The sequence below is a fragment of the Anabrus simplex genome, chromosome 5 (assembly GCF_040414725.1).
Source record: "Anabrus simplex isolate iqAnaSimp1 chromosome 5, ASM4041472v1, whole genome shotgun sequence".
NCBI lineage: Eukaryota > Metazoa > Arthropoda > Insecta > Orthoptera > Tettigoniidae > Anabrus > Anabrus simplex.
In genome coordinates this window covers 430,634,424-430,658,720 of record NC_090269.1, presented here as the reverse complement: position 1 = coordinate 430,658,720, position 24,297 = coordinate 430,634,424, and the positions used below count along the sequence as shown (strand labels likewise).

Genomic DNA, 24,297 nt, shown 5'->3' with positions numbered 1-24,297 from the left:
CCATTAAGTTCTTTTTCATTATTTTGTGTTAATATTGCTTAATACGGTAAATAAAAGTGATTGATTATATTTAAAATATATGTAGGCCTAAAAGTCATGTTCACCATTGTCTTTTTAAATTTATAAATTTTCAAACGAAAATAGCCAGTAAAACGCAGAATACATTCATAAGTTTATTAAAGAATAGTGTAGAATGTTTACGTGTACAATTTATAGCCTAGAAGTCATGTGTTCACTGCACGAAATTTGACGTTATCGCATATTGGACCCCCCTTCGCATTTTTTGACTGTAAAAGTGGAAAAAGCGAGTAAATACGGTAATTGATTTAAGCCCACTAAGAAGCGCTGATGACTAGTTCTTCCTCGATGCTCTTCTTCGTTCCCAACATCTCTTGAGCCCTGCTGATAATTTTTTCTTTCTCTCCCGTTAAAGGAGCTTCAGACTTCTAGGGACTCTAGGTAGTGGGGTCCAAGACTGTACCATAGCATAAAATTTGGAATGATCTTCTATATAAAAGTCTGAAATCCCAGCTGAATCCAAGTCCTTCTGTACTTCATTAAGCCACAAGCTTCCAGTCTTGTAGCTTTTAACCAAAGAGAAGATCTTCTTGGTAAGCCCGTTCCTGTCCATTCATTGTAGGTGTCTGCAGAACTTAAGCCTCCTACGTCACATGCTGGTATTGGCTGATTCTAAATGTCGATACAGCTCAGAGCTCGATTTAAGTCTGTAGGTTCCATCTGGGAGCAATCTCGGTCCATGAATTTTCCTGAGGATACATCTTTCGGCTTCCTCTAGATCATCCATGGTGCCTTTTTTGTTCGTCAGGAGGGTCTCTGACGTATACAAAAACTATGGTCCAACAACAACCACCTCTTATTATAACGGTTGAGGGATAGTTAGTACACTGCATTGAGTTTGTTACATCTTTCTAAGATGGATGTACTGTCTCTACCAGTGGGGTGGACCCATTCACCAATTGTTCCCAATTGTTCCATGTATGGTCGTCATAGGGGGGTTTCCGGGATACCGGGTCTCAAAGTACTTGGTTTTGTTGTACGATACCTGTAATCCTGCCTTCACCGCTATCTCGTGCAGGGCTTTGATAGCGATGACAGCATCCTTGGAAATTGTTGGTTAGGACTGCAATGTCATCTGCGAATGCTAAGCAACTGATCTCAATCTTTCGGGTAGGTAGGGACCCTCTTCAGAGGTAGCCCTGCCCAGGGATTGGTGCCCCTGCCTATGCGAGTCCCAGAGCACATTGACCCAGTGTGTAGCATCTGGTAAGGGTCCCAGCTCAGGGTTACAAGTAAGTCCCTCACCGGAATCTACAGCGGAGAAGATGGACTTCTGAATGGTGGAGATTGCAGAAGAGGCAGCCCCATACTCAGGAAATAATATGAGTACAGTGGAACCTTGGATTGCATGCATAATTCGTTCCGGCAACATGCTTGCAATCCAAAGCGCTCGTATATCAAAGCCAGTTTTCCCATAAGAAACAATTAAAACGCGGATGATTCGTCCACAACACAAAAATAATTATTCGCATACCATTTCTGAAACAATATATAACCTAAAACAAATTAAACTGCACTTTACCTTACAATAGAGTCATTGTTGGTGTGAGGGAGACGAGAGATGACATGAGAAGAGTTACTGTGTAGCACGAATTTCACTAACGGAATCACTGCTATCTGTTGGATCACTGGAATTGTTTCCTTTTTGTGCAACTTTAACAAGGAACCTGTCCAATGACTGTTGCTTTTGCCTCTTTTTGAGGATTTCATGAAAATGTGGCATTACATTGTCATTGAACTGAACCATGGCTCGTAGTGCTACAGCCTTATTTGGCGGTGTTTTTCTACAAAATTTTGCACCGTTTCCCACATTTTGCACTTCTCCCAAATCTCAGATGAAGTGAGAGATTCCATTGACTTTTCCTCCTCTTCCCCGCGCGAGATCACCTCTTTAACCTCCAACCTGTTGTTCATGATGCAGGCCCATCAGTTCATTGGTGGACAGTTCCTGGCTATGTTCTTCCACCAGCTCTCAAATGTCCACGTCATTCACCTCCAACCCCATAGTCTTCCCTAAGAACACAATTTCATCGACAATCCACGGCTCATTTTCACCAACAATCCCCTCAAAGTCACGTCCAAGAACACAGTCAGGGGGAGGCCTGGAGGCCTGGAGGATGAGCAGGAGCATTGTCCATAACCAGCAAGACTTTGAGCATCAGATTATTTTCTGAAAGGTATTTCTTCACTACAGGACCAAAGACCTCATTCATCCATTCAACAAAGGCACAGTGGAGGGGAAAACCTAGGCACACGTGACGCTTATCAAGTTACAATTTATTTTAAATGTTTGCTCGTCTTGCAAAACACTCGTAGACAAAGTTACTCGCATTCCGAGGTTTCACTGTATGCTTGGCATCAGCAGCGTCTGTTTTCCCATGTCAGGGGTGGCCTAAATAGTTGCTGGCAATAGCTCTAAAATGCCTTTGGGAGTGGCGACCCCAATGCTCCTGAATAAGATTCGAAGTGGCCAACCCTGAAGGCATTTATTCTTCACCACTAGTAAATTCCTTACTCTAGCTAGTAGGCTTAGATTAAAACGGAACATTGAAATTGATGAGCAGGCAGCCAGATGGCATCAATTTAAAATACCTGCACACTGTGGCAATATTATTATTATTATTATTATTATTATTATTATTATTATTACATATGCAAGTCAATAAGTATTTGCAATTTTGCTCTAATTATCTTTAGGTTGGCTTTAAGGCATTGTGTGCTCACCAGCCACTAGATGGCACCGTTGTCTACGTCTGTGGTAGATTTCAGAGTTATCAGACTAGTACAGCTTGCACTGTTGCGACATAAAGATGGCCGTGCCACTCTCTGTTTGCACCAAGGAAGAACAGCATTCTGTAATCTGTTTATTGTGGCCCGAGGGTTTACGAGGAGTGGAAATATAGAGAAGACTTTCAGCTTAATACTGGGACAATGTTTTGACACAGTAAAGAGTTTACCAGTGGAATGAACAGTTCAAAAGGGGTCGCAAGAGCATGAATATTGAACAAGTTCATGATATGATCCTGAATAAGAGATGAGTGACTGTTGATGATGTGGCAAATCATATGCACATTAGCCATGGTTCTGCATAACAGGCTTAACTTTCAAAAAGTCTGTTTGAGCTGGGTTCCAAAACTACCAATGAAGATCAGAAGCACAATTGTGTGAGAATCTGTCCGCACCTACTGGACTGTCATGCTAACACAGGTGAAATGTTTCTGAAATGTTTCATCACTGGAGATGAAACACAGGTTCACCACTTCGAACCAGAGAGCAAATGTCAGAACATGAAATGGAAGCATCTCGGATCCACAGTCAAAAAGAAAGTCAAGAGTTCTGCAGGAAAAGTGATGCTCACAGTGTTTTGGGACTCTCAAGAGCCAATCCTGGAACGTTCACAGGAAAAGGGAGAAACAGTGGAACATGAACGTTACACTGATATGCTGGTAAACAAGCTGAAACCTGCAATTTACACCAAACGCAGAGGTCAATTGTCAGAAGTTATTTTGTTGCATGACAATGCACGTTCACATACTGCAGCCCACACCACTCAAACTCTTCAGGTGCTGCGTTTCGAGGTGCTGGAGCATCCTGAGTATGATCCTGATCTTGACCCTTCGGATTAACATCTGTTTGGTCCACTTAAAAATATAATTATAAAATTAATGTCGTCACGGTCTACCTTTCAATGTTATAATACTATATAAACTATTATTATACTATATATTATATATACTATTATACAGGGTGAGGCAGAAATACCTGACAAATTTCAAACGTAAATAACTCGGCAATGCAACAAGCCATTTACAGATTTATTGCACAGTTGTAAATAGTAGTGTTTGCCATTTGCGTCACATACACACTAGGTTTTGAAAATAATGTCATCCAAATGCCGACCGTCCTGTTCGATGCAGCTCTGAAGCCTCTCCCTGAAGTTCTGCATGACTCGCTCGAGCAAGTCTTGTGGTATTGCCTCGATTTCTTCACAGATGGCAGCTTTAAGGTCATGTGGTGTTCTCGGCTTATGTCGGAAGAAGCGATCCTTCAAATATCCCCAGACAAAGAAATCGCACGGGGCAAGGTCAGGGGAACGGGCTGGCCATGGAACGTCACCCCGTACGATGTTGGCATTTTTGAAATAAGCCTTAATCACAAAACCTCGGTGTTCACCACTCCATGCCATGCTAACAACTGGCTAGCTGACTGACTAGCCCGGACGAGATGACACACGTGTTCTCCAAGGCCACAGCCAAGACCGCATGCATCACAACAATAACACCTGTTTAAAAGCTGTAATCAATACGACCTTTAGTTCGCTCCAATCTACTGTGTGTGACATAAATGGCAAACCTTGCTCTTTTAAACTGTGCAACAAAATTGTGAATGGCTTGTTGCGTTGCTGAGTTATTTACATCTGAAATTCATCAGGTATTTCTGCCGCACCCTATATTATTGAAAGGTGGACAATTATGACATTAATTTAATAATTATACTGTAATTACAATTCAATATGGATCACAACCATGAAGTTTATATGCTATGACCACTTAAAAATGCTGTAAGATGCCGTTGATTCAGCTCCAATCAATAGGTGAAGGAAGGGGTGCATACGTGGCTTCCTGCACAACCAAAAATCTGTTTTGCAGAGAGTATCAGAAAGCTTGTGAAATGGAGGACCACATGAACTGGAAAGCAGGGTGACTTTTTGAAAAATGATATCAATAAAAAGTCCATACTATTTCTGTAACAAATTATAAAAATTGATTGCAGGTACTTATTGACTTTCCCTCGTATCATCGCCATCACACTAGCGACTAAATGCTACACAGCGTATGGCCTTAGAACTTTATGAGTTGCCATCCAACACCTACCATACGGTTTTACAACTACTTGAAGAAACCAAGGAAATTACTTAGCAAAATTACTGTTTTTCCCAATAATCTTCAAATTACATGCCTTAAGTTGAGAACTCACTCTATGAAATCTCTTCAGAAGTTTTCTCATGAGTTTCACTTTCAGACAATGGCTTGTAAAGAGGTCCAACATGACACTTGGAGAACAATTTCAGTGCAGGGGAAAACACAAGTTAGTTAAAACAGAGCCCAGTGAACACTTTCCCCTGAAATGAAATCAAAAGATGTACACATTTCCTTCTTTCTGTGAACTCTGGTTAACTTTCTTCAGAAATGAGTACAAATTTATGTTCAATTTGTTATGCTATAAATCATTTAAATTTACAACTAAACAGGTGAACTTTCTTTAAATGGCCAGAACTGATTTCTATATTGGCCAGAACTGAGTTCTATATTGGAACACAAGGAAAAAAAGAGAAAACATATTTATAGACACATATGGCAAGGTTCCCTTGGCCGCACTGCATGCATGTAATTTACCTGAAATGTGCTCTGCTGTGTTGGTCCTGGCACTGTCAACTCTGATTTGGTTTCTTCTTTCAGACATACTATTACTGATGGAACTTCAAATTCTTCCTGTGAAAAAGTTATTATATCAGGCAAACTCTTCAGACATATCTGCCAGTCTAGTCACAAACAAACAAGCATGGCAAATAAAAAACTTTTAAACAAGGGAACATGACTGCAGGCATAAATGACCGTTGAATAAAAATTATTGAAAGTTGGAAGGGTATGTATACGTATTTAAAGACAGAAACAGGTTACAAGAAGGACATTTTGGAAATTATTAGTGAACAAGTAGAGATATGTGCAAGGATTTCAAGAAGGTGGAAGTATTTAGTCACCAGTTTGGACATAAGGATAATGTCCAGGTAGAGGAAGCAGTTAATACTAGTGAGGTACTGAAATTTACCTGTGATAAAATATATATTTACAAAACGATACAAAGGTTGAAAACAAAAATCTTGAACTGATGATTTATGGGATCATAATAAAGACAATGGATTGGGATATAGTGCTACATCTTAAGTACCTGTCTGATTACTGTTGGCATGAGTGGCAGTGGTGGTGATTTTCATTTTTTTTTTTTTTTTTTTTTTTGTTTTGCTAGGGGCTTTACGTCGCACCGACACAGATAGGTCTTATGGCGACGATGGGATAGGAAAGGGCTAGGAGTTGGAAGGAAGCGGCCGTGGCCTTAATTAAGGTACAGCCCCAGCATTTGCCTGGTGTGAAAATGGGAAACCACGGAAAACCATTTTCAGGGCTGCCGATAGTGGGATTCGAACCTACTATCTCCCGGATGCAAGCTCACAGCCGCGCGCCTCTACACGCACGGCCAACTCGCCCGGTGATTTTCATTTTAAGAGGAAATTAAACAAGCATGAAGGAGCTACACTAAATTAATGAAAGGAGAGTTGCTATACTACAAAGAAAAGTGTGATAAACATAAAGCGGATAATTACAAGCCAGTCAGCTTGATGTGTTGCGTGTAGGTTATAGGAAAGCATTCTTTCTGAATATATTAGACATATTAGTGAAATTACCAACCGGTTTGATAGAGGGCGGTTTGGGTTTCGGAAAAATTATTCCAGTGAGGCTCAACTTGTATGATTCCAGCAAGATATATCAGATATTTTAGATTCAGCAAGTCAAGTGGACTGTTCTGCTATTGACCTAGCCAAGGCATTTGATTGGGTAGATCTTGGGAGGCTGAAAACTGCTGATGAAAATGAGAGCTATTGGACTAGATAAAACAAGTGATTAATTGGGTGGCTACATTTCCATAAAATAGAACTCAGATAATTAGAGTAGGTGAAATGTTATCTGATCCTGTGAAGTGGGTGGGAGTTGGGGGTCCAGCAGGGAAGAATGATTGGAACTTTATGTTTTCATATATATAAATGGTATGAGCAAAGAACTGCAGTCACAGATAAGGCTATTCGCAGATGATGTTTTAGTGTGTAGAGTAGCAAATAAGTTTCAGAATTCCAATGGTATGTTGATGAACGGGGTGAAAAGTCAGGTTGTAATTTCACCAAGAGGAAGTATAGGAACCTCAAGAGAATTATTTGACTTGAAAACTGGAAAGGATCTTAAGGAAAGCAACACGGTTTCTTCTAGGCGATTTCAGACATATGATTATAGTTATTGTTATGAAAAAGTTACAAACTTCAAATGGGAAGGCTTGGGAGAAAGGAGACGTGGTGCTCGACTAAGTAATATGTTTCAAGCGGACAGTGGACAGATGGCCATGGAATGACATCAGTAGACAAATGAGCTTGAGTGGAATTTTTAAAAGTAGGAAAAATGATAACATTAAAATGAAGACGGAAGTCAAGAGGACAAATTGTGGCCAGTATCTGCTTACAGGAAAAGGAGTACAGGATTGGAATAAGGGAGATGTTTGATAAATTTCCAACTTCTTTGAAATCATTTAAGTAAAGACTAGGTAAACAGCAGACTGGCAATCTGCCATCTGGGCGACAGACCCAAATGCATATCAATGGTAAATGACACAGTTTCAAAACTTCATTGAAGTTTTTGGGAAAATTTCTACACTGGGAAGAACCTAAAGAGCATGTCAGCACGGAGTCTTTCAAGAGGAGAAAAGTGACTCATCTGAATGCTCAGGGATATTTTTATTATCATATCGCACACAACCTTCTAAAGTACTGCTGAAACATCAGGAAAATGAACAGACGTACTACTAATTCTTCTACTCATCCTAAACAAACCAGTTCTGAAGAATTCATAACTTGAAACTTTACTGCTGATAATTAAGTAACACAGGTAAGTATAGCTCACCATGAAATATACCTCTTGTATCTCACCTGTTGTAAGCCTGAAGGCTGTTTGGCTCCTTAACAGATCTACCATCATGTTCCATGGAAGAGGCATACTGAGTACATGAGAAGTGAGGTAGTTTCCCATTGCTTTCCTCTCCCAGCTACAGAGTGCAGTTACACAAAGCCCATTAAATGTATATACCAGAGGTGCTCAGCCCAGAGCGGCCGGACTGGCGTGACGTACGTAACAAAGATACATCAAAGGGAAGCGAGAGTGTGGACACACTTTGCAGGGAAGGGAGGGAGCCTTGATGTTCAATTGTGATCACGAAGTTCCCTGGAGGGTAGTATTTAAAATAAAGCTCTATAATCGCAAAAACATTTGCCCATTTGAAGATATTCTAGATTGATATAAACTGTGCTCGATACAAACAATTAGTTTTATTTTCTTATATTTATTCATTCATAGAAAACTGCCAAGTTATGAGTTTTTTGTTACAATCTATAAAGATACAGGGTTTAAGCGTACAAGCTATGATTTACAATATTCCTTGGATGGACACGACAGTATTTCCATTTAAAAAAGTAAAATTCCCGTTATTCTTTGTTTCATAATTATTTTACCCTCCAGGGTTGGTTTTACCCTCGGACTCAGCGAGGGATCCACCTCTATCGCCTCAGGAGCAGTCTCCTGGAGCATGAGACTTTGGGACAGGGAGATCCAGCTGGGTAGGAGGAACAGTACCTCCCCCAGACTGCCTCACCTGCTATGCTGAACACGGGCTCTGTGGGGGGATGGGAAGATTGGAAGGGATAGACAAGGAAGAGGGAAGGAAGCAGCCCTGGCCTTAAGTTAGGTACCATCCCAGTATTTGCCTGGAGGGGAAGTGGGAAACCACAGAAAACCACTTTGAGGATGGCTGAGGTAGGAACTGAACACCCCTCTACTCAGTTGACTTCCCAAGGCTGAGTGGACCCCCTTCCAGATCTGGTACCACTTTTTCAAATTTCGCTGCAGAGTTGGGAATCGAACATGGGCCACCGGGAGATGGCAGCTAACCACACTAACCACTACACCACACAGGTCGACCCTGTTATTCATTAAGCAAAAAGTAATATATTTACATAATTCATCAAGTTTCCTGCTTGATTATGCACAGTGTTTTAGTATGTGGGACTTTCCCTGTTCACTGAATTTCTGAAAACAGTATTTAAAATATAACAGGCATCTGCAAGAGGGAGGACATAGATGTTTACTATCCAAGATAAACAATGTAAATATATTGTGCCATTCCATTATTCCAGAAATAGAACTCAATCGAGTTGCAATGAATGCGAATACTAACAACGAAATGAAATATAATAAACATTATAGAATGTCATGGAAGTTCAGAATATTGCAATGTTGAAGTATATAGGATTTTAATGGCAGCGATAAAGACAAAATAAGAATTTGAATTGTTAAAAAAACCAACACTGTACAAAAGACACAAATGAAAAGACAAGCTTAGGAAGCAGACATATTGCAACTAAGAAGTGAGCTGAATGTTTTCAGATATCAAGAAAGAAGATAATTTAAGAAAAAGAAGTTAATGATGTTAACAAAATAACAAGATAACGCAAAACATATAAGAATATTAATATATAATGCATTTTATATATATAAAATTCGTGACAAGCCATACTATAGACGGCAAGAAAAAGGCCTTGATCAGAGAAGCAAACGGTTGAAATAACGCAATATCATCATTGCAAAATTCATAAAACAATTCTATACAATATGTAAAATGAGATAATTGCAGACAACTTGGAGGTCTGAGAGAAATTAGAATTACGCAAAGCCATCTTAGACAAAATCAAACAGTTAAAGTATATTTAGAAGGCTTTGAAATCATTCATAGCTACAACAGATTTCATCAATGTATTTTATCTTTGTAATTGAGCAAGTCAAGATCGTGATAAATCTCTAAGAAGATATGAGGCAGGCTACCTGGATAAACCCGAGCTGAACCAACACCGCAAATGACGTCTAGATGACCAGTCCCGCAAGATGACCGTCACCCATGACTGCAGAGGGTGAACGAGCAATTATATCATTATATATATATATATATATATATATATATATATATATATATATATATATATATATACTCAGAAACTTAGCGATTCACCTAAGGTTAACAACAGCTGAAGATGTTCTCAAGTGAGAATGAAACATGTACTGTTTATAATTAATTAATTTGCTAAAAAGCAAATAAAAGGTATCAAAAAGGTGGAGCTTTTCAATTACTGTCTCTCTAATTATATCATTCCGGAAGCAAAGGAAAAAGAAGGTTCTCATATAAAATGTTGATATCATTTAAGAAGATAGATTGGTAGATATTAACATGAGTTGACAATTTTTAGTTAAGGCCTGATTTGTTTAATAGTTATTGTCTTCAAAATAACCAAAATTGTGTTAGATTCTCACAAGTGATTTACTTATTATGTCAATATAAAGGGAAGAGGTAGTCTTCTTAAGAAACTTAATTAACCCGTCATAAACATGCGATATAGTAATGTGATAGTAGTATTTTAGTGAAAGCAAAGAATCCAAATATATCATATTCAAAGTTCTTATGAGGAGAATATTTTGAGATTTTAAAAATATACCATTTGATGTGTAAATGTGTGTATAGGTGATACGTTAGGTCTATCATAATGAGTTAGGATAGCACTAGATATGAAAATAACAGCAGACAGAATAAATGTTGATATCATTTAAGAAGATAGTGATCTAATGATATGAATATATGAGGATAAGTTACTTGCGTGTCAAGAAAGGTAAACATATGAAATGTTTGGAATAATAAGAAGAGATATATTTTGAAATGAGTAATGAAGATGTAATGTTGTTATATGAAAGACGAATTGAAGGAATGTGTATTGCTACGATGAAATAGTAGGTGGAAATGGAATATTTGAATACAGAGATGAGATGATTGGCACAAATTAGGATCAATATTCATGATTTAATGAGATTATACTTCTTCAAAAATCCATTTATTATGATCATGATGATGTGTTTTGACTTTCATTGAATATTGTGATAGGATAAGATCTTCAAAAGGTATTTCTATAACACTGAGTGTTGGTTCACTTGGACATTTTTAGAATTTCTACTGAAAAAATCCATTTTCTTAAATTAATTATGGCATACTTATGTTAATATGGATGATTGCTACTTTGTATAGGAAAGTAACTGAATTGATATTGCACAATGTCTTCACGAATGATGTTCCCTAGATATTTAAATTAATTTGTGCAAGGTCACATATTAATAGTTAGGCTCATATAAGGAACTGAATACCTTGTTATACTCAAAGATAAATTTATGTTGCAAAAGGGAAGTTAATATAAGACATGATATTGCATAATATAGTAACTTTAATTGATTAAAAGTAAACTTTTGCTAATAAATAAAAAACTTATCACTTTCCTGGATGCTTATAGTGAGATACTCTAGCCATATCATGAGATAATCCAACCAAAGATTAATAAAACTTATTTTAATAGCTTGTCCCTATGACAGCTGAGAATATTAACATTAACAGAAACTGATATGAATAAAAAATTGTAATACATTAATGTAACCATCTATTTTGCATGCTGATTTTGCATATTTTACAGTTTTCTTTATGATTGTTCTATAAAGATAATACCGCAATTCAATTATGATGAAAAAGTGAAAAATGATAATAGTGATCACTTACAAAATTTTAAGCTACCAGGTCAAATATTAATTACATTTCTTAAAATATTAAATTAGTGATTTCATTTTCCTTTACTAATATTTCTATTTTTGAATAAATAATACTAGTCAAGTGTAACTTGTTGTTGAAACAGAAAATACTACATGAATGAATAGTCATTAGGATAAGGTATAAATAACAAAACTAGGCACCACCTGCAAACAATTTACAAGAATAACTGACTCAAAGAACATGACAGAACTCCCTCTCCAAAGGCGACGGTCATCAGTCTGACGATGCTCCTAACTTGCTATAAAACCTTACCCCCCAGAAATTAAATTTAGGTAACATGCCAGGTTTTCACTCCATGAGTTAAACTTATCATACGCTTAACTATTAAATTTGTTGAGAATAAAAGTTTATAAAAAGTCTAATATTACTCACAATAAACAATTACATCTCCATCTTGCCCACTTCACAAACAACTTAATATTTACACTGTACATACATACCTCATGTGGTACACCTTATAATAGATTCAGCACATATCATTTTCACTCAACATATTAATTAGTAAGGACAAGATGCTCCAACTCGCGCTATGATTTAAAACCAGTTATTTACTAAGTGCATCGCTAACCTAACATAACGCTCACTTCTTAAATCTTGACTTCTGAGCCTTTCAATTTGCCACCATCTATAGGTTGGTTGGTTAACCCAAAACATCACCACACAGGAAATACTGCACCAATTCCCCTCATCTTTATCCAGACTGCAGACTGCTTAGCATACTGCTGACAATTTAGAAGTAAGCTACGAGATCTTCGTCCCATTTTGACCTCGTATATACAATGAACAAGAAGCACCATCACCATTTGAGAATACCAAGTAATGTCACTGTCTGTCTGTCTGTCTGTCTGTTACGTCATCAGCCCAGAGGCTGGTTGGATCCTCAAATAGCACCACCAAAGGCTATGCGGTTTTAAGGAAACCCCAAAAACCAATGGCAGCACCAAAATGAGGCAAACTAGGCAAGATGAGGAATGAGGTAGTTTGCCATTGCTTTCCTCACTGGGTCAGAAAGTGCTATTGCAGCATGACTGATCCTATGAGCAGCACCTTTCATAACACTCATATGCACTAGTCATGCTCTGAATGTCATTACTCAGCACTACCCATACCCCAGCAGCTTCCATATTGTCACAGCCATGGATGTTGACTGGGACTTTGGTGGAAGCTACACTTTAATCTGGCTTGTGCCAAGAGACGGATGCAAAAGTACTGTATCCATCAAGAAATGACAGCAGGCACTGTATGAGGTATTAACATAAGACACCTCAACATGCTAGGTGATATCAAATCAAATCTTAGCTACGTACGATGTCAAGTCACATGTCTGCGAAGAAAATATCAAATTACACGAAGTGAAGAGAACTGCAGCCAAACAAGTATGAATGAAAACTGTTCACACTGAGTCCATACCGGTTACTGAATCTGAATGCACATTGGACAATATGAAAGAATAATGACCCCAGTTCCATTCTCGCGTAAGTTTTTTTAAAAGTTCTCTCCACAATAAATAACTAACAAGCATGTAGTATTCTTCCAAGAATATGCAGGTAATGAACAATTGGGCTATAACTTATTTAGTTCTGTGAACCACATGCATATTACCTCTACACTGCTCACAGTGAGCATTTCCATGGCGAGGGAAAATCGATAGTCTTATAAAACATCACCGTACACCATCTCTCACCAACCGCTCACTGGGAATGTCCATTAAAGAGCAATGCACTCTTGACTCAGTAATTGTACAGTAATAAAGCTCCCGTAAAATGCTCGTGCAGCACCCACTTCGCGGTATCAATTGTCGTCAACAGTAACCTCAATAGCAATAAACTCGTAGCATGCACATGCACATATACAGACTCGCTCCATGCAGCACAGAGTCCGCCAAAATCCACATGTTGCAACACTTTAAACCAACTTCAACTGTCTTTATTGATATAGTAGCTGTTTTCCTGGTTGCATAAACTTTACTGCTATGCCATGTGCAGATTCATACACAAATTTAGGTTACACCAATATAAAGAAACATAGATTCCTAATTCCCTACAACCAAATATTCTTCTTAGAATATAATGTTCCTATATCTCAATTCTAAACTCACAAGATATCTATTACTTTATATTAAAAATTATTTTATGAAAACTTCCTAACCTAGAAATTGCGAGTCATACACCTGTACAGTTACACAAGTTTCACATGAAGTGTTATTTAAGTGTAAGGTAACTTAGAATTAAGTATTCCTGTGATACAATATGCGAGATGGAGACGTCCATCAACTCAGCTTACAGATGAAATATTACTTGGCGTAATGGTGTGTCTTTGACCCCTCATTAAAAAAAACACATTCATGAACCCTGAGAGACTGGTCAGGATTTCTTTTGCATGACCCATCCTGGACACGGGAAGGGCATAAAAAGAAAATTTTGTGCCCAACTTTGGAAGAAAAGACAATGAGGAGTAAGAGGGATAAAAAGATAATTTGGCTCCCAATGTACAAGTGAAAGATGACAGGCCAAGAATATAATAATAAGAAAATTTAATACCAACGTACAGGCAAGAAAAAGAAAGGCAAATAATAAAAAGTAAAATTTTGGCATCCAACAGAGAAGCAGAAGACATTATCTAAAAGAAGAAAAAGATTTCTTACAACAGCAATAGACAATAATTTGGAAAGTTTTAATGAAAACAGTAGAATAAAATCTAAATTTTAGTAATCTATAAGATAAAATCATGGGAGATATAGTAAATTTTAATTTATTTTGTAATGATTACATTGAAATGGGCTAGAGTTGGATAATATACTTAGGGCAAGGATTGTCATAAGATCTGGAATGATAAGTCTCATTCAGTAAGGGGGATTCTGGGTAGTCCACTCAATGGTATAATAAGTACAGTTCAACAAGAATATTTAATAGTTAAGATATAGATATACTGTAAGTCTAGTATAAGATATTAGAGCAAACATAAGAATTTTAAAGTATCGTGAGTTATTAGAGAATTAGCAAATTAGAGATGGCAAAACTTAATGAGATGAGGGTACAATTTGAAGAATACCAGAAAGAGCAAGAAGAGGAATTACAGAAATGGGACAAAGCTATAAAGAGTAACCAGGAAGAGATAGAAAAGACGAAGGAAGAACTAACGGGAATATTAGAAATCCTACAGTAAATTATATGAAAACAAGAAAAAAAACAACAGGAAATGATTGAAGAAATGAGAAAGGAAAGGTGAGAAGATAAAGAAAAATAAGATAAAATGATGGAAGAAATGAGAAATATGAGAGAAGACAGCAGGGAAGGAAGAAACAAACAAGGAGATAGTTGGAAACATGAGAAAAGGACAACAGAGGCAGAAAGAATTTCAGCAGAGGCAGGAGGAACTACAACAGAAGCAGATGGAAGGGATGAGAAACATGGAAGAAAGACAAAGAGAAATTGTAAAAACAGAAGTTGGGAAATTCAGATCAGCAATCATGGATATCAAGACTGATATAATAGATTTGTGCAATGAAATGACTGAGATAATGGAGAATAAAAATAAAGAGGTCAATAATATCAGAGAAGAATTATTAGAGAGTCGGAATTATATCCAAAGTCTGAAGGAAGAAGATATAAAGAAACTAAATGAAAACATTGAAGAAATGAAGATCAATTCTCAAGAAAAGTGGGAACAATGCTAACAAAGTATAGACAAAATAAACAAAGGAGTAGAGATCACAAACAGGTCAATGGAAATAAATTTTATTGTAGCCTGTGATCAGATCGGAGATAAGTTAGATATCATGAAAGAAGATATGCAACGAAGTAAGAACGAAGCTAACAAGAGAAGCGAGGGATTAAGATAGATTCAAACGAAAAATCAAGAAATAAGAAATGAAAGCCAGGCCACGAAATCTGTCATGTCAAATTATAATGAAAGGCACAGGGCAAATGAAGCACAAGTAAATGAAAGAGAAACAACGCCCACATTTACAGCTGAGTTAAACAAAAATAACAGTGATATAATAATAGGAAACAATAATAATAACAGAAATCCTGCAATAATAAACATTATTAAGACATGTGATGACAGGCCGAAACATTTCAACAACACAGCGAGCATGTCACCAAAGAGATTGCTAAGAGAAATGCAGGAATACTTTGGAGAAAACAGGATTCCCAAGGATAAAAAGTTACGAGTAATTGAGAAACATTTAGAATCGAATCCTAACTTATGGTATCAAGGATTCAAGTACAGTTTCCACGATTATGACGAATTTAAAATTGCTTTTCTGAGAAGATTTTGGAACTCTGAGGTTCAACAAAATCTATGATAGGAGCTATAATCAAAGAAATATGCATCTACTGGTCAGACAAGGTTTAGCAACTAATTTGCGTACCAGTTTTATCGATTTCAGGACATGGATGAAACACCTATTGAGTTAGAGGCAATCAAAACAATCCAGCAGACGTGAAGAGACTATTAGCAGCTGCGAATGTGGAATCAGCAACTGATATGGAAAATATATTGAGGCAGTTGGACATGACAACAGTACATCCCACAAATAGAGTAATTCGTAACCCAAATAATGAAGTTGATAAAAGTGTTAACGCAAGAGAATATTGGTAGGAACACATCAGGTGAACAAAGAGTCAACTCAAAAAACTACAGGCAGACGGAATGGATCGAATAGGAAGAAAGAAGAGATGGAAACAGACGCAAGTGTAGAAGAGATAATGAAAGATATAATACAAACAACAGATTCATACCCTACTATAGACCCAATAACTGATTTAAGGCAAATAGAAATCGATTTAACAACAGAAGAAGGCCAATGTGTGATGGTAGTCAAGAAAGAAGTTATAAGGAAAGAGAATATATTGAAACGGGAATGACCTGCGAGCATTCACGTTCAATCATTTCTTGAGAGGAACTCACTAACACCCGGTTGTATGCATTCAAAACGAGCGCCGAACGCGCACGTATTGTGGGAGACAACATGCAAGCTCGCGCTGCTCCAGAGTACCAGCCAAGGCCAAGTGACGTCATACCGAAATTTCTCTCGTGTTCCATGACATTTCATCACGAACGGAATGTAATATCATAATTTTGAGGACGTCACCTTGTAGGCCTGAACAATAAATGCTGCTAACCGAAATTTCACGTAAATCGGCGGAAGGATGGCCGAGATATAAATTTTCTAGATGCCCACATGTGCAACCACGCCTTCCGACCATCGGCAATAAAAGGCAGTCGCTAGCCTTGAGTAAAGCAGTATGCGGTGAGTGCGTGTTTCACTCAGTGTGTGTATGCAAGCAAGCACATCACTATACGGTTCGTCACTCTGTCCGGATGGGTACTTGCGTTCGAAAGTGTTAGTGTTGAAAGCCTTCTCCGTGAACTTGGACTTTGCGCGTGAACAAAAGCTTAATTTCGTTTCTATCAGTCTGTACAGCTGTGCATTTGTATTTCGTTTGTGGACTGTGAATTTAAAGAGACTGTACATTTGAAACTGTGCTGTAGTTGTTTCCTCTACCGTGTTAAGCTACCTCGTAAAATTGTGTCCTAGCGACTGAGCAGTTCTTTTACGAACAGTGTTACGTTATTTTATAAAGAACAGTGCCTACTTTTTTTCTCCCTCAAAGACTGTGTCTATCGCTCCGCGTGAAAAGTGTTAATATTTCCTAGCATAAACTGTGCCAACCTTCATTTCATTCGAAGACTATGTCAAATCCCCTCATGAAACTGTCAAAAATTGAAAAACTGCGCCTCAGTGATAACCTTGTCTCCGAAAAATTACGAGGTAACAGGACTTGGACTGTCATAAACTATTTCTTTTTATTTTCGTCGAAGCTCTAGTTTATTTCAATGAGAATGTGCGTGCTGTACTTAAGTATACAGTGCAAAAACTATATCCAAGGAATTTTTTTTATTTTTGAGATTGAGCGAAGTGTTTAATCATTGCATCTTGGAAGGTTCCAGATCGCTTTCATTGTTTATTTCAAGTACGATAGTGTCTACTGTGACTTTGATTTCATCTTCAAAAGTGCGTCCAACACTATTACTGGGGAAACTATTCAAAAGTGCTTCGCCTTAATTCGCGGTGCGGTGGAAAAATGTCGCACCAGATCCCCTTGGTATTCTGTGCGGGAGTTCTTCACTTCTCCGCTCCTTAACAACTGTTTCACGCTGCACGATCTGCCTCAGATTCGAGTCGTCGTCAACGTCCAGTGACAGGACAACACCAACGACGCGGAACGACGCCGACACCGGCGATGAAGGACGACACCGACGCCGACGCCGCAGAATAACGTCTCCTCCGCACCTTCAAGGGTAATCTCACAATACATCTGTAAAAGGTGATATAATTCCTTTGCTTATCTCTTGAATAAACAGCAAGTTCCCCATTAATCATAAATGTATTGCACTACTCTTCTCTCATACTCTCTAAGCATGGGCCGTACACGCCTTGACGTCATCCATGCTCTCCGAACAATTGAAGTAGGGCGTTCCTGTTTCAATATGAACAAGAAATACATACAAGATCTACGAGAGGCTACCTAGAAAAAAGAAAGATGGGAACAGGCAATCAAGAAACAAGATGTAAACGGGGATATAGAAGGCGCAGAAAGTTTTGAATTGCAGAGATATAAGCAAAAATAGCAAGAAGAGCATAGACTAAACCCTACTATTCACATATTTAATGTCAACTCAGAGAAGTCTGAAAAGAAAAAAAAACCGTCAATTTTCGAATATGCAAAGAGATAGAAAATTTCGAGGACGAGGAAAATGACAAAATTTTAAGTTGGATTATAGCGCAAATTGAATAATGGAAATAGGACCAGATGAATCGATGGATGATATCACAGCTAATATAAGGAAACAGCAGTTTAATTTACTTATAATTATGGTCAAGATAAACGGAATGAGGATGCATTGTTTAGTATATTCCGGAGCAAGTATCACCATCATATCTTGAACACTATTTCAGGAAATCGAGAGAAAGGTTAAAACCGTGTGCAGGTAGAGGGGCGCGGCTGTAACCTTGCATCCGGGAGATAGTGGGTTAGAATCCCACTGTCGACAGCCCTGAAGATGGTTTTTCATGGTTTCCCATTTTCACAGCAGGCAAATGCTGGGGATGTACCTTCATTAAGGCCAAGAATACTTCCTTCCAACTCTTGTCCAATTCCTATCCCATTTTCACCATAAGACCTATCTGTGTCGGTGCGGTGTAAAATCAAAATTAGGTGAATTATTCCAGATAAGACTGTAGAATTCAAGGTGCAGACATACTTAAGAATCAGAATAGGAAGAATGAATTTTGAACATCCATCATATTGGGCATTGATTTTATGGTAGTTACGAGAATGACAACCGATATGGAGAAACAAGAAATCAGATTTCCGATTAGTAAAAACAATGGCAAAGAAAAATCAGGACGAATTAGACTAAATGAAAACATAAATAATAATGAACATATGAGAATAGGAGGAAAAGAAATAAATAACATCTTGGAAGAAGGTTTAAATCAAGATAAAATACATAATGATATTAATGGGGTGGAGGCACAAATAATATATAATATTGAAAAGATTGTGAGCATTGAATAAGAAGAGGAAAGTTTGGACATTTGCAGGAGTATTGCAGAGACTGAGATTTCAGCAGTGAAAAAGGTAATGTTATACGAAATTTTAAGGCAAAATTCAAAAATTTTTAGAATAAACCAGGGCAGATCCCAAATTTTAAACAGAAATTACCAGTAAATGATTGGACTCCTTATAGGGGAAATCTTTATGATATCCTGGAAAAATATTTCCACAAAGTTAAAGAAATCACACAGGAAATGTTATCTGATGATATAATAACTAAGACAACTACACTGTATCTTAATCTATCGGTAGTGGTAAGAAAAAGTAACGGAAGCCTAAGAATATGTTCAGCTGCCAGAAAATTAAATGAAAAACTAATTCCATAATACGACCAAGTATCAAAACCAAAAGACTTAGTAAAAGATTTAGATATATGCAATATTTTACTAGCATGGATTTCACACCATCATTCCATCATATTGTTTTGGAAGAAAAGTCAAGGTAGCTCACTGGATTCATGTTTAAGTACCAAACATATGAGTACTGCAGGCAACCTTTCATCTTAAGAAAAGCTGAGCGGTGCTAATAAGGGCCTTGGACAGTAATTTAATGATAAAGATGTTGATTCCCATAGGGAACCTGAAATATTCGTTCCGAATGAGTAAATTTATAATACCAATATAGTTGGTCTGTTATTGATGATTATAAATTTTCTAGCTAACTCATTCCTGGTTGTCAGTGTTTCCTCCCAGTGTGCTAAGTTGGGCTCATCAGTTAGTAAATAGCACACTATCAACATGCATGGTTGGTGCATACTGTGGAGGCCACTGCATAGGCTACTTGGAGCCACTGGCAGTGCCAATGCACTATGAGAGACTTTCTCTCATTTTCAAAAATTGATGCCTGTCTGGCCATCAGATGATAAAGATGTTGATACCCATAGGGAATCTGAAATATTTGTCCAAATAAGTAAATTTATAATACCAGTATAGCTGGTCTGTTATTGGACATAATAAACTTTCCAGCTAACTGATTCCTGGTTGCCAGCATTTTGTCCCAGTGTGCCAAGTTGAGCTAATCAGTTGGTTAATAGCACACCTACCAAAGAACCACAAGCCACAGCTTATCCACCTTAACTCCATATTATATTAGAAACGTTTCTAAAGCACCCCGGTGTCGGTGCGACGTAAAGCCAATAGCAGAAAAAAGAAAAAAGCACCCCTTAAAATTTAATAATGAAAAGGTAATTTATTATGTACATTATAAAAATATTTGAGGCCTAACTCTTTATTTTATCCAGTCAAAATACTGCACCATCTGCAGGGCAAACCCATAACCCCAAGGAAGGTGAGCCTTAACCTTACCCACCCAATGGAAGTCCACTAGGCAAGAAGGTTGGTAGTGTGTTGGCCCCCGAAGGGAGTTAAAGCTAACATGAAGGAAGGCATAAAATACAAGGGAAAACAATCACAACACATCACAATAACAGACAAATGGGAAAGAAACAAACACTTGCCTTGGGAAGCGTGATCAATGGGCTCAAAAGACGCAGTCGAAATTTAAAAAAAAAAAAAAAACAGTGACAGTGCTGAATTGATGTAAAGCAACAAAAACCACCAATCTTTAGGTAGCAAAAAACTTTAATTCAAGGTTAAAATAATTTGAAAGAACAAATGTAGATCAATTTAAATTATTTAAAAAAAACAATAAAATGTTGATTAGCTTGAACTGTTATAAAGAAACTAGTAACATATGAATCCATTCAAATTGGTTAAAAGGAAATGGAATGTTGACCTCCATAAGAACTTCGAAACAACAACAACAACAAAATTAAAGCTTATATTTGAGACCAGTCACCTATCTTAAAATTAATTAAATTAAACAATCTCTTAGATAAAATTAGATACACGTTTGATCGAGTGTGTTAATTCCATTAAGTTGCCTCAAAATCACACAGAATTAAAACCCATTCCGCACCAAGGAGCGAACACAGGGATAGTATCTTTGCTAGTAAACAAGAAAACAAATTGCCTTCAAAATTTAAAATGCCAAGAATAACAGACGGCAAAAATGATTAATTAGAAACACATCACAATTAGTGCACACGGAAATCAATAAACATCCACATTACTGAAAGCACAATTAAGTCGCATCGGCACAATCAAACTCAAATTATAACAACACTTACATCAAAAACCACCGTTGCTAGGGGACACCTAAAACAAAGTAGCGTGGCCGCCCAGAGCCACATAGAACCAAACCAGACACAAAATTAAATGGCAAAGATCAACTAAATAGGAAAGAATAAAATTAAAACCAGAACAAAAGTCAAAAAAAGGTAAAAATTACTTAAGCTTAAGGGAGATAAGAAGACAACCTTGTGAGGCCCACCTTGATTTACACCGAGAAAATTACATTTCTGGGATAAAAAATAGAATAAAAACTAAAATTTTTTTTTTTTAAACTGTCCACCGTGCATGATATACACTCCAAGATGTAACTTCCATAATTGAACCCGTCATAACGCAATGAACACAAAGTCATTATCCGAATCAGAGATGATGATTATTATTATTATTATTATTATTATTATTATTATTATTATTATTATTACTACTACTACTACTATTAACTGATGTAGTTGCTATTCAATTTTACACGTACATTACTAACACTTTTTCTCTTCCTTTCTTCTTTTGACATGCAATCCAATGGTAGGGATAACTTCCAATAGTAAATTATTTGAAGACTTACATTTTTAGATCCATCATCACAAGGCACACAGCTCACAGGATTATAGTGAAGAACAATTAAATGAAGGGAATGTAGATAAATTACTCATAGTATCAATAAGTGGAAATAAAAGAAGGCCAACATCACAGCTTAACGGGCTCCAATGCTCGTAGAAAGTTGGTTTCATCCAGGGTCAAAGCTACAGACGCACCCCATTGCACTGGAATGACACACACACACCGACTCTTCATGGGTGCCTGACTCAGAGTGAACATGTCACCACACCAGCGAGATTGGCTTCATTCGGCTACCCATAGTGTGCACGCAGACTACCTGAGGCAGTATCGGGAGTTCAAGGGCTAGACACTAAAGCGCTGCATCATACAGACTGAGTAGAAGAATAAAGTCAAATTCAATACGAACAAGGCAAGATATTCCACTTTAAATAGGATACAGCAGTGTTCATTGGCAAGAAGCCGGTTGACACAAATTTCAATGGTAATAATACTGGATCAAAAAGGTTTACAAGGGAGGTTTTATTCACTTTAATACTGTCACAGTCCTCCCTACCTGATGCACAACATATTCACACGCATATTTCCATAACAATGCGGTGGTCCATAAGCAAACTTGATTTTGGTGAATGAGTTCAATAAGCAATAAACACTGGAATAAGGTTCATCTTGCCAAAGGTCTACATGATCAAATAGTAGTATCAATCACAGTTCCACATTATGTTGCTTTTCAATATAGTAGAGGAGGTGTGATCAAAATTAGTTAGATAACCAGTCACGTTAATCGACCACTCAATAAGTTGCAGTTTGTACAGTTTCACACTGAGTCAAGATGGTTTTTAGCCAGAGTTTTCTGAATCACTGATCGCACATGATATACTTTCAACCAAAGTGTCACACAGTAGTATAGATTTCAAACACCATACCAAGTTCACTCGTGGGGTTCAAAAAATCATTCATAGGTTTCAAAGATTCCAGTGCAGGACCTAATTAAAGTATTTTCCTTTGCTAGTTCATGCATTCGGATTATTTCCTAAAAGCACGGTGGTAACATTACCCTAAGCACATAATTCAAATTTACCTTTTACCATCATTTCAGGATTTAAGTACCACTACCAATACCTAATGCTAATATTATTTTACAAATCTCCTTGGATTTTTAAGGTTGTGCATCATCTCATGTCATTAATTAGCTTAAAACAGGCTAACCTATCTTACAATTTGGCCCGGGGGAGGAAAAAAGGTCGCACGGAGGGCATGTTTTAAAAAAACACAGGAATAAATAAAGTCGGCGAGTATATGTTACAAGGATCAGCAGATTCACAAATTAACCTTACATATCATTAGCTAACGATAAACTAACTAAGGCCCAGAGCGTACTACTGACCCGATCAATCCAGAAAGGGAAAACACAGAGTCATTTTACAAGAGTTCACAAGGTACACAGAGGCAGAACAATACAACAATAATCAAGAAGCAAAGGAAAGGGACCACAACTAATACACCAGATTCATCCACAAAAATACATACCAACCAAAAGGGTAGATAGAGACTAGTCACCTTGAACATACTAAGGCATATGACACATAGTTACACATAGTACTTACACAAAATAACCAGAATAGATAGCACAAAGAGTCAATAAAACAACAAAAGAAGAAGCAATAGAAATGCTTCAACGATCACAGATCACAATTCTGATAGCTTCACAATTAAAAGGCACTAGGACATACAAGAGTTATAACACTGAGGGAACAGATGGTACCACTAACTTAAACAAAGGACAAATGAATAGTTAATCATACACAGTTTAAATGGAATAAGATAAGCTGAGCTAGAAACATCAAATTACATATATATATTCGTAGGTAATGCACACATAACTACAGGGTGGTGAACTCGTCAATTTCCCCATGTTCAAAAGTCAACAGTGCACAGATATACTCACTACAATAGGATCACCAACTTATGCACATAGTTACCCACTTAATCGAGGGAAAGAAGCAAGGAGATTCAGATTACACTTACTAACAGACCAGAAGAATACAAACTGAAATGACCAGGAAGTTTAAAAAAACCATGGTGAAAGGGGTAACGTAAATTCAAGCGATGGTAGAGTTGACTGACATGTTAGGAGACTCCTATAGTTTACAAGATGGAGGGTTTGCAATCAGTAGCTCATCCATAACAGCCACATCAAAGATACCATGCAAGGAACAACTCACAGATAGAAGGAAACTAACTTGTGAACCATTCACCTTAAACTCCATGAGAAACACAGGATAGACATAGTCCAAAGAAGAATCACAGGAGGGTAGGCCATTAAGGTACAGATGGTAGATAATGAGACAGGTTGATAGGAAACGCTTGACAGAACAATAAGGAAGGAAGGA

The 24,297-nt window shown here is 37.4% G+C and overlaps 1 protein-coding gene across 1 annotated transcript in view; it reads right to left on the bottom strand.

Moving 5' to 3' along the window:
- LOC136875055 (zinc finger protein OZF) overlaps positions 1 to 24,297 on the bottom strand; it is a 149,919-nt gene that overhangs the window by 74,780 nt on the left and 50,842 nt on the right. Inside the window, exon 4 of the mRNA XM_067148780.2 lies at positions 5,475 to 5,570. Within this exon, the coding sequence (XP_067004881.2) occupies positions 5,475 to 5,570 (96 nt within the window). The remainder of the gene's footprint in view (positions 1 to 5,474; positions 5,571 to 24,297) is intronic.